The sequence below is a fragment of the Artibeus jamaicensis genome, unplaced genomic scaffold (genome assembly GCF_021234435.1).
Source record: "Artibeus jamaicensis isolate MK-2021 breed Jamaican fruit bat unplaced genomic scaffold, CSHL_Jam_final contig_786, whole genome shotgun sequence".
NCBI lineage: Eukaryota > Metazoa > Chordata > Mammalia > Chiroptera > Phyllostomidae > Artibeus > Artibeus jamaicensis.
In genome coordinates, this window is record NW_026521971.1 from 2,192,202 (window position 1) to 2,206,376 (window position 14,175).

The following is a 14,175-nucleotide window of genomic DNA, read 5'->3' on the forward strand; positions in this document are numbered from 1 at the left end:
TATCAAACTTTGTGTTACACATAATGTTTCAAAAAAGCCATTTTTACACTTAAAACGGTTTTCTAGAATACATATCTAGGATCAGAAACACCGGTCAGAAGGAACGCATTGTCAACATTTCACCAGGCACCGTCCGACCACCCTCAGCACAGCTGTGCTGCTGGGTGGCCCGGCCCCCAGGCTGGCTTCTCCAGGGCCTCACGCCGGCGCCCCCCGACCTTCCCGGTGCCCCCTGGCAGCCCCCTTGTGCCCCCCACACCCATGGGAAGTTTAGGCCCCCACCATCGTTTAGGGTGCGTTTTCCCGACTGTCTGAGAAGCTGAACAGCCTTGAAAAAAAAAAAATGTGTACTTCCTATGTCTTCATCTCTCACCTCGAGTCTCTAATTGCTGTCCGCAACACCACTAGTACCAGGCCTGGGGCCTCTGTGTATTGAATGTTGCTGAAGTTCTTTATTACTTAGGCAGGAACTAAAACAATTCCGAAAAAATGCCACTTTATATCATTTTGTTTTGCTTCTCTTGTCAATAAAAGAGAGGAAGTACAGTGCCTGGTTATGCAGATTTGTGGCCTAGGCTAAAAAACTCCCTCCACCACTTATTAAGTACATAGAACCTTAGACGAGGTATTTAAATTAGTCTTGGTCTCCTCCATCATAAAATAGGAATTTAATATTGTCATAGTCTAGTCTGAGGATTAAAAGAGACCCTCCTTATAAAGCACTCAGCACAAGTACTTGCCACATAGTAAGTGCTCAATGACTGTTACCGAATATTATTACGGCTGATAAGAAACAGCTACATAAGAGTTCCAAAGAGATAGCACTATTACTAAGAAGCAAAACTTTGGTCAGCACAGAAAGCCAGCTGTGATATCTCTCATTTACATGTGCTCACCACCTAGGAAATGATCAAAGAGCTGGGTTTTCAAGAAACTTAAAGATCCAGCCCTGACCTGTGCAGCTCAGCTGGCTGAGTGTCATCCTGCAAAAGCAAAAGGTCGCTGGTTCGATTCCTAGCCACAGTATGTACCTTGGTTGCAGCCTGGACCCCAGCTGGGGAACATGTGAGAGGCAACCAATGCACATTACTCTTCCTCTCATTCTCCCTTCAACCTCGCTCTAAAAATAAATAAATAACATCTTTTTAAAAAAGAAACCAAGAAACTTAAACATCCAGCCTTTGTGGGACCGAGTGCCACAGCAGCCCGCCTCCCGAACCAGCCCGCTCGCCGCAGGAGCGCCTGGTCCCAGCCTGCGCCACACTCACGGTTCTTGTGGCCCAGCGTCATGATCCTGTCCATGTCGTCGGCGTTGTTCACCACGTACGCTGACAGGTCTTTGATGTACACACCCACGTCAGGCCGTTCCTTAACCTAAAGAAAGTGTGAGACTTTACACAAATGTCCATACTTCCTCCACAGTTCCTCGCTGAACATATGCTGTGTAGAAATAATATTTAAAAGTGTGTTACTTATTGAACACCACTATTTACTGATCGTCTACTCTGAGAGACTGCTGGACACAGAGTAGACAGGGGTGATGCACACAGTCTGTCCACCTGTGGAAGTGAAACCTACAGGGGGAGCATACGAATGAATAATTACACATGAAATTTATTTTATTTCAATTGCAATAATGCCATGAATCAGAAAAATATAAGACATGATCGGAAAACATTACAGAGCAACTTTAAGCTAGTGAAGCAGGGACAGGGTAAGTTTCCCCAAGATGATGTTTAAGCTAAGACTCAAAGAAACAGAAGGTGGCCATCTGGGTTGGGGTAGGAAGGAAAGAGTAATGCAAGGATCTTGAAATAAGAAAAAACTAGGCACTTAGCCCTGGCTGGTGTGGCTCAGAGGACTGACCGCCAGCCTGCCAACCAGAGTTGCCAGTTTGACCCCCAGTCAGGGCACATGCCTGGGTTGCAGGCCAGGTCCCCAGTAGGGGGCGCACGAGAGGCAACCACACATTGATGTTTCTCTCCCTCTCTGTCTCCTTCCCTTCCCCACTCTCTACAAATAAAGTAAATAAAACCTTAAGGAAGAAAGAAGCTAGGCACTTAGAAAAAATAAACAAAGCTGTGGTGGCTGGAAAAAGTAGAAAGCAGCATGGGGATGGGGGAGAGCAGGGTTTGGGAGGAGAATGTCTGGTTAGAGAGGCAGGCACAGACAAGACTCAGCCACTACTGGTCTTCGCAATAATTTGTAGCTGCTAGACAATTTCAAACAGTTGAGTGAAATACTAAGATCTATGGCATCCATGTAAAAATATTCTTTCTGTGAGTAATCTTGCAAGAAATTTTACCAAATCTGAAGGATATATTTAGGAAAGATTTATATAAAGTATGTGTAGATAGTGTTAGAAATACAAAATTCACTTTGGAGGGCCCAGAAGTCACCTCCACAAGTCAACACAAAAAAGTGAAACTGGGGCTGAGGCCTGCAGCCGCCCGTGGGGAGAGCCGTTTGCAGGCAGCGAGACCTCACGAGAGGACTAACAGAAGTTTAAGAAACACAGAAGTCCCAAGGGCGCACATTCCAGGTGTAGCTTTTAGATCCAGTTGGGGCTTGGGGTTTTGTTTTTTTGTCTCTTTCATAACAGTTTCAAGACATATTTATACCTTAGAACAAGTTACCCTTTTTCTGTAAAGGGATATAAAGGGAACCCTAACTTTATGAGGAATGAAAGAATGTGTTCATTTGTGTAAGCCAGTGGGTTTCGAGCTGCGCTCTGAGAAGCCCTGGAGCAGCGACTGCCCGCCGGTGCGCTGCCAGAATTGTCACACGAGCAACACCAGACAGTGTTCAATAGGGGCCCTGCCCTCTTTTCCCTCAGACCGTCAAATAAAAAAATGACAACGGCCAACACAACCATAGCCGTCTTATGTTAAATTATGCCTATTTTTCTCAGATCGGCAAAAAATATACTTTTAGTGTGCTGCAGAATTTAAGTAATAACTTATGTGTGCCATGAGGTGAACAAGGTGGACATTGCTGTCCTGGGGACCAGTGGTGGCCCTGAGGGGCCACTGAGGCGTCTGGGGACCGTCGGGCTCACACGAACTTCAGAGGTAAGCTTCACTTTCATGTACTTTATACAGTGTGTGTCCACACGAGGCTCGGTTTGATGAGAGTGTTTAAATGCTTCAAACCTTTTTAAAGGTCTGAAAATAACTGATCTATTGCAATGCTTCTTAGAAAATGCATGGTAGAGAATAATTTTTGTACGGCAAACTATTCCCGAACAATACAAAAATCATGAACTTGGATGCCAGAGCAACATCCAATTGCTATGAAAGCTTGAAGCATCGCTCTCTCTGTGTGCATCACATTGCAGACTGAAAACGAACACTCTTCAAACTGACAGCAGTCTGCAGAGTCGAAGGGGGTTTTCCAGCACAATATGATCTTAATTCAAAATTCAATTAAGTGTGGATAAAATTAGATAAGAAAGATGAAGAAATCGAACAGGATTCCAAATGTATAAAGGTTTAAAAAATGGGTATTAATGTTAATCAGAATTTTCCTCATGAAAACACAGAAATTAAATTGCTGTAACAGTGTAATTTGTAACACTAAAGAATGAATCTCAATGGGGGCAGTTACTGCCCTGCTCTGAATGTTGTGGAAACGTGGGGAGTCTCTGGTTCACCTGAGAACTGTTCATGCTCAGAGAGGGACTGAGGACACTGAGCCTCCTGCGGTGGGTGGGGTGGCCTCAGTCAGTGAAGGACAGCCCCACGAGATTTCCAATGCACGACCGGTAAACGTCCTCCAGGTTAAAACACAGTCTTTACTGGGGTCTGGGCCAGGGGTGTCAGACTCATTTTCTCCAGGGGCCACACTGGCCTTGCAGTTGCCTTCAAAGGGCCGAATGTAATTTTAGGACTGTATGGATGTCACTATTCCTTAGCAGTTAACGAAATCTTGGCGCTACCACTGGGTAGAAACAAGGTGCTGGGCCAGATAAAACAGGGTGGAGGGCCGGGTTCGGCCCGTGGGCCTTCTGTTTGCACCTGTGGCCTACACCCTAAATCGATTTTACATATAAAGACAAGTGCCTTTCCATGGTAATACTACTACTAATAATATAGGAATGCAGGAATACTGAGAAAAGAATTAATATTATTTTGCTCAGATCTCTACCAAGAGCTAGTCACTGTTTTACAAGACCATGTCAGCCCTGGCTGGTGTGGCTCAGTGGCTAAGTACCAGCCTGGGTTACCAGCTCGATTCCCAGTCAGGACTCATGCCTGGGTTGTGGGGTCAAGTCCCCAGTAGGGGGCACATGAGAGGCAACCACACATAGATGGTTCTCTCCCTCTTTTTCTCTCCAAAAAATTAAATACCTAAAATTAAAAGAAAAAAGACCATGCCACCACTGACAGTAACGGCAGCCCAGGGGCCGGCAGCTCGGCAGACCCATGCAGTCCGCGCCCACGGCCGCTGCAGCCATGGTGGTCACGTGCGCCTCCAGCTCCTTCACCACGCCGGAGTGCGGTCACCTCTACGCATCTTATATACTGAAGTACTAACATTTATTCAAGTCCTTCTTTTATTCTCTTTGATATTACAATTGGGCAGTATATTATTTTTTAAATTATGTACATAGGTATATTTTATCATCTATGAATTTTATTTAAGGATAGTCAGAGAAGCATTATAAAATATTGTTATAAAAAGGGGACATTGGCCTTGACGGGTGTGTCTCAGCTGGCTGGCTACTAAGGAAAGGGTTGCTGGTTTGATTCCCAGTCAGAGCACATGCCTGGGTTGCAGGTTCAGACCCCAGTTGGGGCACAAAAGGCAATCAATCGATTTCTTTCCTTCTCTTTCTCCCTTCCTTCTAAAAATAAATAAATGTTTACAAATGGGGGAGGGGACATTGGGTCTAATACAGTTGAAAACCATTGACAAGACTATTGCCGAGAACAAATCTGATCTATAATTACTGGTACAATCAACTTTTTAAAGGTAAAAGCAAAGTATCCATCAAAACTAAAAATGACAACTAGCAAAAAAAAATCTCCACATTTCTGTAACTTATCATTACAGAAAAAACTTGTATTAAGGTCCAACAAACACAAATAATCCTTAAGCCTGTAATATATTGATATATTGTTGCGAAAGCTCAGTTTATCCAGTAAACTTCTTAAAAAAGCTGACATTTATTGAATATTATGTGTCAACCACTGATTTAAATACTTTGTGTTAACTTGTTAATGTTGCCAATAATCCTATGAAGTAGATACTATTATTATTTCCACTTTTGTATGGCAAAACTAGGCTAACAGAGGTAAAGGGACTTGCCCCAGAGATCAAAGCCAGAATTCAGACGGAGATGACAGGACCTCAGAAACCACCCTTTTACTGCTAGAGGACACCTGCTCCGTGCATGGCCTTGAGCAAGTCAGGAAACTGCTCTAGGCTTCCGTTTTCACATCAGCAACACTGGCTGCTGGGAAGATTCAGTGAAATAAAGTGTGCACGGCTCCCGCCGTGCACCGTGCTGCGCGCCTGCTGCCACACTGTGGGAGCACAGTAACAGCGGCTGCTGTCGGTCTCTGTGTGTTCCACACCGCTGTACCTCGGTGGCTGCTGTTAGTCTCCATACGCTACTCTCTAATGATCTTACTCACAATGCAATTCCAATCAAAATTCCAATGTTAATATTGTAAAGGCTCTTATTCTGCTTATGTCTGTCTCATTTCCTAAAGTATTAAAATATTTTGCAATATTTACAAATAGTTACGTACACCTGATTCAGCAGTACTGCTTCAAACTTGTACCCTCAGATATGCCTGGACTTGTGTAAGACCCACTACAGAACTGTGTGTGAGACACAAGGACAAACACACCCAAGTGTCCACCAACAGAGGGCTGGCTAAACACACTTTAATTATGTCCATACAGAAGATACGATGCAGCTTTGAAAAAGGACAAGAGAAAAAAAAACACTAGGAGGCTTTCTTTGTGATGATACTGAAAGATCGCCACCACCCACGGTTCAGTGCAGGAAGCAAACTGCAGTGGGGCGGGGGGCCCATCTTTTCCACAGGCGGTGCTGAGGCAACCAGATATCTACAGGCAAACGAACAAAGTCGGTCCACTGCCTCACCACATTTTCAACAATTAGCACGAAATGGGTCAGCAATGTAAATGGAAGAGCTAAAACCATAGAACTCTTAGGATAGAGCAGAGGCATAAACCTTCAAGATCTTAGGTGAAGCAATGGTTTCTAAGATATAACACTAAAAGTATGAGCTACAAAACAAAACTAAATATAGCTAAATCAGAAATGATCAAAATTTCAAACTTATGTCCTGGCTGGTGTCGCTCAGTGGACTGAGCACCAGTCTGTGAACCAAAGGGTCGCTGGTTCGATGCCAGTCAGGGCACACGCCTGGGTTGTGGGCAAGGTCCCCAGTGGGGGGGGGGATGCACGAGAGGCAACCACACATTGATGTTTCTCTCCCTCTCTTTCTCCATTCCTCTCTCTCTAGAAATAAATAATTTTTAAAAATTTTTTCAAACTTTTGTGCTAGAACAGATGTGAAGAAAGTAAAAAGAAAACTCATAAATGGGAGAAAATTTTTGCAAAATTTTTGCAAAATTTTCTGATAAAGGACTTCATAAGGGACTTGATCTACACTATATAAAGAACTATTACAGCTCAATAACACAAAAACAACCCAATTAAAGTGGACAAAGGGTCTGAACAGACATTTCCCCAAAGAAGGCATGCAAGTGACCAGTCAGAACGTGAGAAAGTGCTCAGCATCACTAGCCATCAGGGAAGCGGAAGCCAAGCTCACAGCGAGCTACCACTTTGCACCAACTACAACGGCTGTCATAAAGGCCAGGAAATAAAAAGTGCCAACAAGGATACGGAGAAATCGGGAACCGGGTGCGCTGCCGATGGGAATGTAAACGGTACAGCCACTGTGGAAAGCAGTTCTTCACATCGTTGAAAACAGTGTTACCACATGATCAGCAATTCCAGTGACAGGTGTTTTACCAAGAGAACTGAAAACGTGTTCACACAAAACCTCAAACAAGAATGGTCACAGCAGCATTATTCAAAGTAGACAAAAAGCGGAAACAACCCAAATGTTCCAGTGACGAAGGAATCAATAAAATGTGGTGAATCCATAAAATGGATTATTATTCAGCAACAAAGAGAAGTGAAGCACTGATGCCACGGCAGGGTGACCACACATGACAACGCTACGTGAAAGACGCTAACCACAAAGGACCGCGTATCGTGCTATTCCTCCGCACGGCGTGTCCAGAACGGGCAAGTCGACAGAGGCAGAAAGCAGATTAATCATTGACTAGGGCTGGGGAGAATGGGGGTGGGGTGAGAGCTAAGGGTTGTGGGGCTCCTTCTAGGGGTAATGACAATGTTTTAGAACTAGACAGCAGTGATGGCTGTACAACTTTGTGAAACTACTAAGAACCACTAAACTGTGCACTTGAAAAGGGTGACTATGATGCTATGTGAATTATTTCTCAACTTAAAAAACAATATAAGTGAATCAGCATTACTTGTCAGTTAATAGCATCATGTACCAATTAACAAATTTTGAGATTATCTGGCATTAATGGATATAATCTCGCTTTCCTTTTTCTAAGGGAAAATAGTTTTGGGTGCCAATCCATTACCCAAAACTATACAAACTATAATTTCTCAGTTAGAAAGTTTGTTTTTTCCTTCAGGTAAAAGAAAGGCTGAAAACACCAGTATTTGTGACTGCATTCATTAGTCTTAATACCTGTATTTTTGCTGCTTTAAAAGTTTCTGACTTAAATTTAGGAGTACTCTTAAAAATCTCTGAACGTCCACAGTGCTTTACTCGTAACAGCCGGAACCTGCACACAGACCATCGAGCCCCCCCCCAGGGGAGCGTTAAACCGACCCTGGTGCGGATGCGCGCCGAGCCTACCACTGAGCAACGGAAAGGGGTGCACTAGACACACACTCAGCGAGTTGGACCAGTCTCCAGGGAGTTAGGCCAAACGAAAAAGGCCAGTCCCAAAATGTTATACATTGTATGGTTATATTTTTATAACATTCCTGAAGTGACAAAATTTTAGAATTGGAAAGCAGATTCAGGCTTGTCAGGGGATGGGGGTGAGGACAGGAGAGGTGGATGTGGTTACGAAAGAGCAACAGAAGGCGCCTTGGTGATGGCACTGTGTCAGCGGCACCTCGACGTGACAGTGGACCCCCCACCCCACAGGTGATGAAACAGTGCGAACACAGAGCAGCACAGAAGAAACGAGGGCACAGGGGACAGGCCTGGCGACGTCATGCTGTGGCGTCCTGGCTGTGACGCCGCATAGCGTCATGACGCGGCACAGCACCTTACTTGGTGAGACGTTGCCACTGCGAGAACTGTGTAAAGGCTCCGTCTGCGTAAATGGTGATCGCTCCACGTCACCTTCTGTGAGTCCACAAGCAGACGGATGGACACAGTGTGCTACTTTTGGAGTGTAAGTAAAATTGTATTTGTACTTACACAGAAACACTGCAAGTGATTATCTTTAGGTGCGCAGAAATGGGGCAAATGCCTAGGAACAAGACTGATGCATGAATTTTACAATATTTTTCTTTTTGAACCCTGTGATCATATTACCTGGCCAAACAATAAGTGAAATATTAAAAGTACCTTTTGTACCAAAAGGACCTTAATTTATAAAGGAGACATTCCATCACTTTGGAAAGTACTCCAAGTTCAGTTATCCTTACCTCTAACCTCTGTGTCTGATCCTTGCCCAAAAGGTCACGAACTTCTTCATTGTAGATTTCCAAATACGACACTCGAACCAAAAATCTATAAATAACACATCATTTTAAAAACATAGAACAGTGAAATTTTTATAAGAACAGTTTTAAAATGCGTTTATAAAATGTGCACCTATATGCCTTTCTTATGTTTGTACTTCTTAACATTAGAAAAATAAAAGAATCCTTTTACCTTGTGTCGCCCTCTGCTTTGGCAATGTGACCGAATATGTGAGCAAATGAGTTTGGAATGATCCCTCTAAGTTCGGGAACAGCTCGAACGCCTTCCATGGTAAAGGTTTTGCCTGTTCCAGTCTGTCCATATGCAAAAATAGTCCCTGGAAATGAAGAGAATCAATTTCCTTTTAGAGTGTAATGCTACAGAAAAACAGCTCTTACAACTAGTTCCTTTGATACTGCGGTGCAATGCCCTCCCCGAATCCCTGCACACACTTCACCTTTATTTCCAACAATTATACTGTGTGCTCTGTGCCACACGAGCAACACACACACTACAAAGTACTAGAGTCAAGGAGCTATTCCTAATCATTAATGAAAAGAACCCAAACCCTAAATGCAAAATCTTACACTGTAAATCACTATAAAACATTTTGTGCAATGTGCATATTAATTACTTAACATCGACATTAAACTGAAGAAGGTAGTGTAATTACAGCAACAGAATACAGGCTATAGAGCAGAAAGACCTCAGTGTAAACCCACGGAGCTGCCTCTTTCTATCCACTTGACCTTGGACATGTTTCTACCCAGAGATGGTCCCCTCAAAGGCAAAGTGGGGATAACAATGTAACTGCCCTACATTAATAGTAAGAACTAAATGAAACGCTTTCTCTCTTGACATAAAGTGTTTCAACAGGATGCCTGGTAGAGGCCAGTAAATGGTAGTTATTTTCCTCGTAATCCTAAAGTAACTGAATCCCAGGACAAAGCTCATGAATATTTATAGGAATAAAAAAATATCCAAGACCCAAGGTAAAATTCACACTGTCTGGCATTCAACCACAAAGTGCCAAGCTTGCAAAAAAAAACCCAACACAAAACGATATGATTCGCAATGAAGAAACCAATCAATCAATCAAAACCAACTCAGAACTTACACAAATGTTAGAATTAGCAGACAAGGACATTAAAACAGTTACAAAAAGTTACATTCGATATGCCAGACAGTTCGGTGGAAACGGTGGATGGAAGTTCGGAAGACTCTACATAGAAGAGACAACGAAGACCAAAACCAAACATCTAGAGATGAAAACAACAATGTGTGGGATGAAAACTACAACGGAGTGGGTAAGTGGTAGCTCAGACATCGCAAAAGAACAGATCACAGAGAAAGCATACAAACCAAAACAATCAAAAATGAAAGAGAGAAAAAAAACTTTTTTAAATCATTGAGCTGTGGGACAATTTTAAGCAGCCTACTATATACATTGATGTCCACAAAAGGTGGACAGTGGGGACAGAAAAAATGTTTAAGAAATAATGCCTGAAATTTCTCCAGTGATGGTGAAAACCACACATCCACAGATGCAAGAAGCTTAATGAACCGTAAGTACAGAAACATGAAGAAAAACATACTAAGCACATCATCACGTACCCCCACGCTAAGAAATGTTTAAGGAAGTTTTGCAATGGAGAAGGAAAATGACCTAGATGAAAATACGAGTCTACATAAAAGAACAAAGAGTATCAGAAATGGTAACTAAGGGGTATATAAGCATGTAAGATATTTTATTATTTAAATCCCTGAAAGATAACTTATGGTTTAAACAAAAATAGTAACAATGTGGTATGAAGTTCACAACATGCAGAAGTAAAACATGACAACAGTAGCACGAAGCCTGGGAGGAGAGAAAAGGGAGTGTCAAATTTGTATATTGCACATAAAGTTGTGTGTTACTTGAAGGTAAACCATGTTATAGTAAGGACTGTACTATAAACCCTAAAGCATCCACTAAAATAAACAAAGATATATTGCCACAAGCCAATAGAAAAGATAGAGTGGAATAATAAAGATACTTGAATAAAAATACTTGATTAACCCAAAATAAGGCATGAAAAGAAGAAAAGGAGAACAAAGAACAAATGGGACAAACAAAAATTAGCGAGATGACAGATCTACACCTAACCATACACTCATATTGAACACGTCTATTAAAGAAAATGAACCCATACTAAGGTTCACACCTGCCCCAAAAAAAAGCTCCAGGCCCCGTTGGCTTCACTGGTGAATTTTTAGGGGAGATATAATACTAACTCTAGGCATATTTTTCCAGATAATTAAAAAGGAGGGAATATTTTCCAACTCTTCTATGAAACTAGTACTGTCCTGATAATAAAACCATATAAAGACATTACGAGAAAACTATACACTTATGTCCCTCATGAACACAGATAGAAAAAAATTTAAACAAAATTTTAGAAATCGAATCTAACGACATACAACATAACACCACGACCAAGTGGCATGGCTTGTTTCACATTTGCATTGATTGATTGAAAAATCAATCAATGCAATTGACCATATTAACAAACTTAAAAACAAAGAAAGATCATTTCAACAGGTGCAGAAAAATTGCTTTTGACAAAAAATGTATTCTTGAAACACAGTCTCAGCAAATAAAGCACAGAGGGAAACATCCTCAACCTGAGAAAGGGTGTCTGTGAAAAGCCTATACATCACATCGTACTGACTGGAGAACAACAAATGCTTTCTCCCTGATAGCAGGACCAAGACAAAAATGTCCACTCTCACCACTTCTGTGCAACATTGTACTGGAGGTTCTAGTGAGTGCAATTCAGGTAACAAAAAGAAATTATGAAACTACAATACAATTCAGGTTAAAAAAAAAGAATAGGAAAGAAAGAAATCAGTTGAACTGTATTTGCAGGTAACATGCTCTTGTCTGTAGAAAATCGCAGGAAATTCACAAATAAGTAACTAAGTAAGTAAGTAAGTAAATAAATAAATAAATAAAATCTTTTTAAAAATCAACTGCAAAACACAACGAGATACCACGTCACACCCATAAGATGGCTATAATCAAAAAGACAAATAATAACAAGTTTTGGTAAAGATGTGGAGAAATTAAAAACCTCACACATTGCTGGTAAGAATATAAAAATGGTGCAGCCACTGTGGAAAAGTATAGCTGTTAACCATTTGACCCAGCAATTCCACTCCCAGTACACACCTGAAAGAGCTGAAAACATATGTTCTCATAAAAATTTGTACAAGAATGTTCATAGTAATGTTATTTATAATAGCCAAAAATAGAAAAATTGTTTATCAGCTGATGAATGAATAAACAAATCATACTATAACCATACAATGAAATATTATTTTGCCCTAAAAAAGAACGCAGTACTGATACAAGCTCCAAGGATGAACACTGAAAATATTATGCTAAGTAGCCAGACACAAAAGACTACATAGTATTTGATTCTATTCACATGAAATGTCCAGAACAGGCAAACTCATACACACAGAAAGTAAATCAGAGGCTGCTAGAGTGGAAGGGAGCAGAAGTGGATATAAATACTAACACAGGTACAAAGATTCTTCTGGGGGTGGGTTATGGAAATGTTCTGGAAACAGATAATGGTGATTGTTGCACAATACGAATGTACTAAAAACCCAACTTATACACTGCAAAATTGGTGAAATAGTGAATTTTATGTTATTTAAATTACATCTCAATTTAAAAAAATACTAAAAGAATCAATTGCATTTCTGTAGGTTCACAATACATAGCTCCAAAAATGAAATTATAAAAACAATTCTATTCACAAAAGCATAAAAATTACTTGAAAATAAATTTACAAAAAGTAAAAGATCTATACACTAAAACTATATAATACTGAGACAAATTCAACAAGGCATAATAAATAGATAAATACATCATGTTTCTGGATTGGAAGATTCAACATTGTCAGAATAACAGTTCCACAAAATCCCAAGCTCTTTTAGTGGAAATGGACCTAGTGATCCTAAAATTTATATGAAAATGCAAAGGACCCCAGAAAAACCAAAATAACTTTGAAAAAGAATAACAAAGTTGGGGACTATATACTACCTAACTTCAAAACACATTATGAAGCCACAGTAATTGGCACAGGAAAGACATGGAATACAACAGACAATCCAGAAATAAGCCCACGCACTTGTGGTCATTGATTTTCACAAAGGCACCCAGTTAATTCCAAAGGAAAGGAACCACTGGACATCGACAGGCAAGAAGGGAAAAAAGAAGGAAGGAAAGAACTTAGACTCTTAACTCCTACTGCATATAAAAATGAACTCCAAATGAATTGCAGACCTTAATGTGAAACCTAAAACGCTTACAACTTCTAGATAGAAAAGAGGAGAATCTCATGCACAGAGAAGGCCGGTCCAAGGCTCTTTCTCTGGCCGACAACACCCACAAGGGCTGCTGGGCCTGCTGACCTCTCTGACCTCACCTAGCGCAGGTGGATTCGCTCACCTGAGCTAACTCCTCTGCTTCTTCCCATCCCTAGAGCACACCAGGCACATATGTGCTTGTTGCTGGTTCCCCTGCACAGTCTGTGCCCCTCTCTGCCGCCCACACAGTGGGGTGGGTTCCTCCCTTTCCCCAGAGCTCTGCTCTTCCAGCTCTTTCTTAGAATGTCCTTGGCCACCCAGACTGAAATTTTGAACTCTTCCCAAAACTTCCTATCCTCCATTCCTCTTTATCATTCCTTTTTGCACTTATTAGTTATCATACAGTAAAATTTACTTATCTTATTATTTGCCCCATTAGAACCTAAGCTTCTTGATGACGGGGCTTTAGTGCTGTATCCCCAACTACCGTGAACAGTAAACAATGTTTTCTGAATAAATAGATGTTGTCGAATATTCACTGTAAGCTTGGCATATTCAATAGGGCTTCCATTCAAACAGAAATTGTTTTATGTAGCCTATTACCCACTTAAAAATGGAAGAGTTTTGGTATGTATTCCATACCGCATCTTCAACTATAAAAACATATTGTAATTCTTTAGCAGGCAACGAAAGGAGTAACTTGGGGATAACTTTATTAACACATTCTCATTATTACCTACCAAAAGTGATAAAATTTTGTACAGCACAGGGAATTTAGTCAATAATATTATAATAACTATGTATAGTACCATGTGGGTACTAGAAATATCCAGGGAACACTTTGTAAAGTACAGGATTACCTGACCACTATGCTGTGCGTCTGAAACTACTATAACACTGAACGCAAACTGTAATCGAAAAATAAAATTTAAATTTAAAAAATAGGAGAGCCCTGGCTGGCGTAGCTCAGTGGATTGAGCGCGGGCCTGCAAACCACAGTATTGCGGTTCGATTCCCAGACAGGGCA

At 41.2% G+C, this 14,175-nt stretch overlaps 1 protein-coding gene across 2 annotated transcripts in view; it reads right to left on the reverse strand.

The window, feature by feature from the left end:
* The window catches only part of KIF3A (kinesin family member 3A), a 44,452-nt gene that overhangs the window by 26,518 nt on the left and 3,759 nt on the right, over positions 1-14,175 (reverse strand). For both annotated transcript variants that reach the window (XM_037129917.2, XM_053672769.1), the window contains exons 3-5: positions 8,982-9,126; positions 8,753-8,837; positions 1,269-1,374 (exon numbers count right to left, since the gene is read on the reverse strand). In XM_037129917.2, coding sequence (XP_036985812.2) covers positions 1,269-1,374; positions 8,753-8,837; positions 8,982-9,126 — 336 coding nt within the window. The remainder of the gene's footprint in view (positions 1-1,268; positions 1,375-8,752; positions 8,838-8,981; positions 9,127-14,175) is intronic.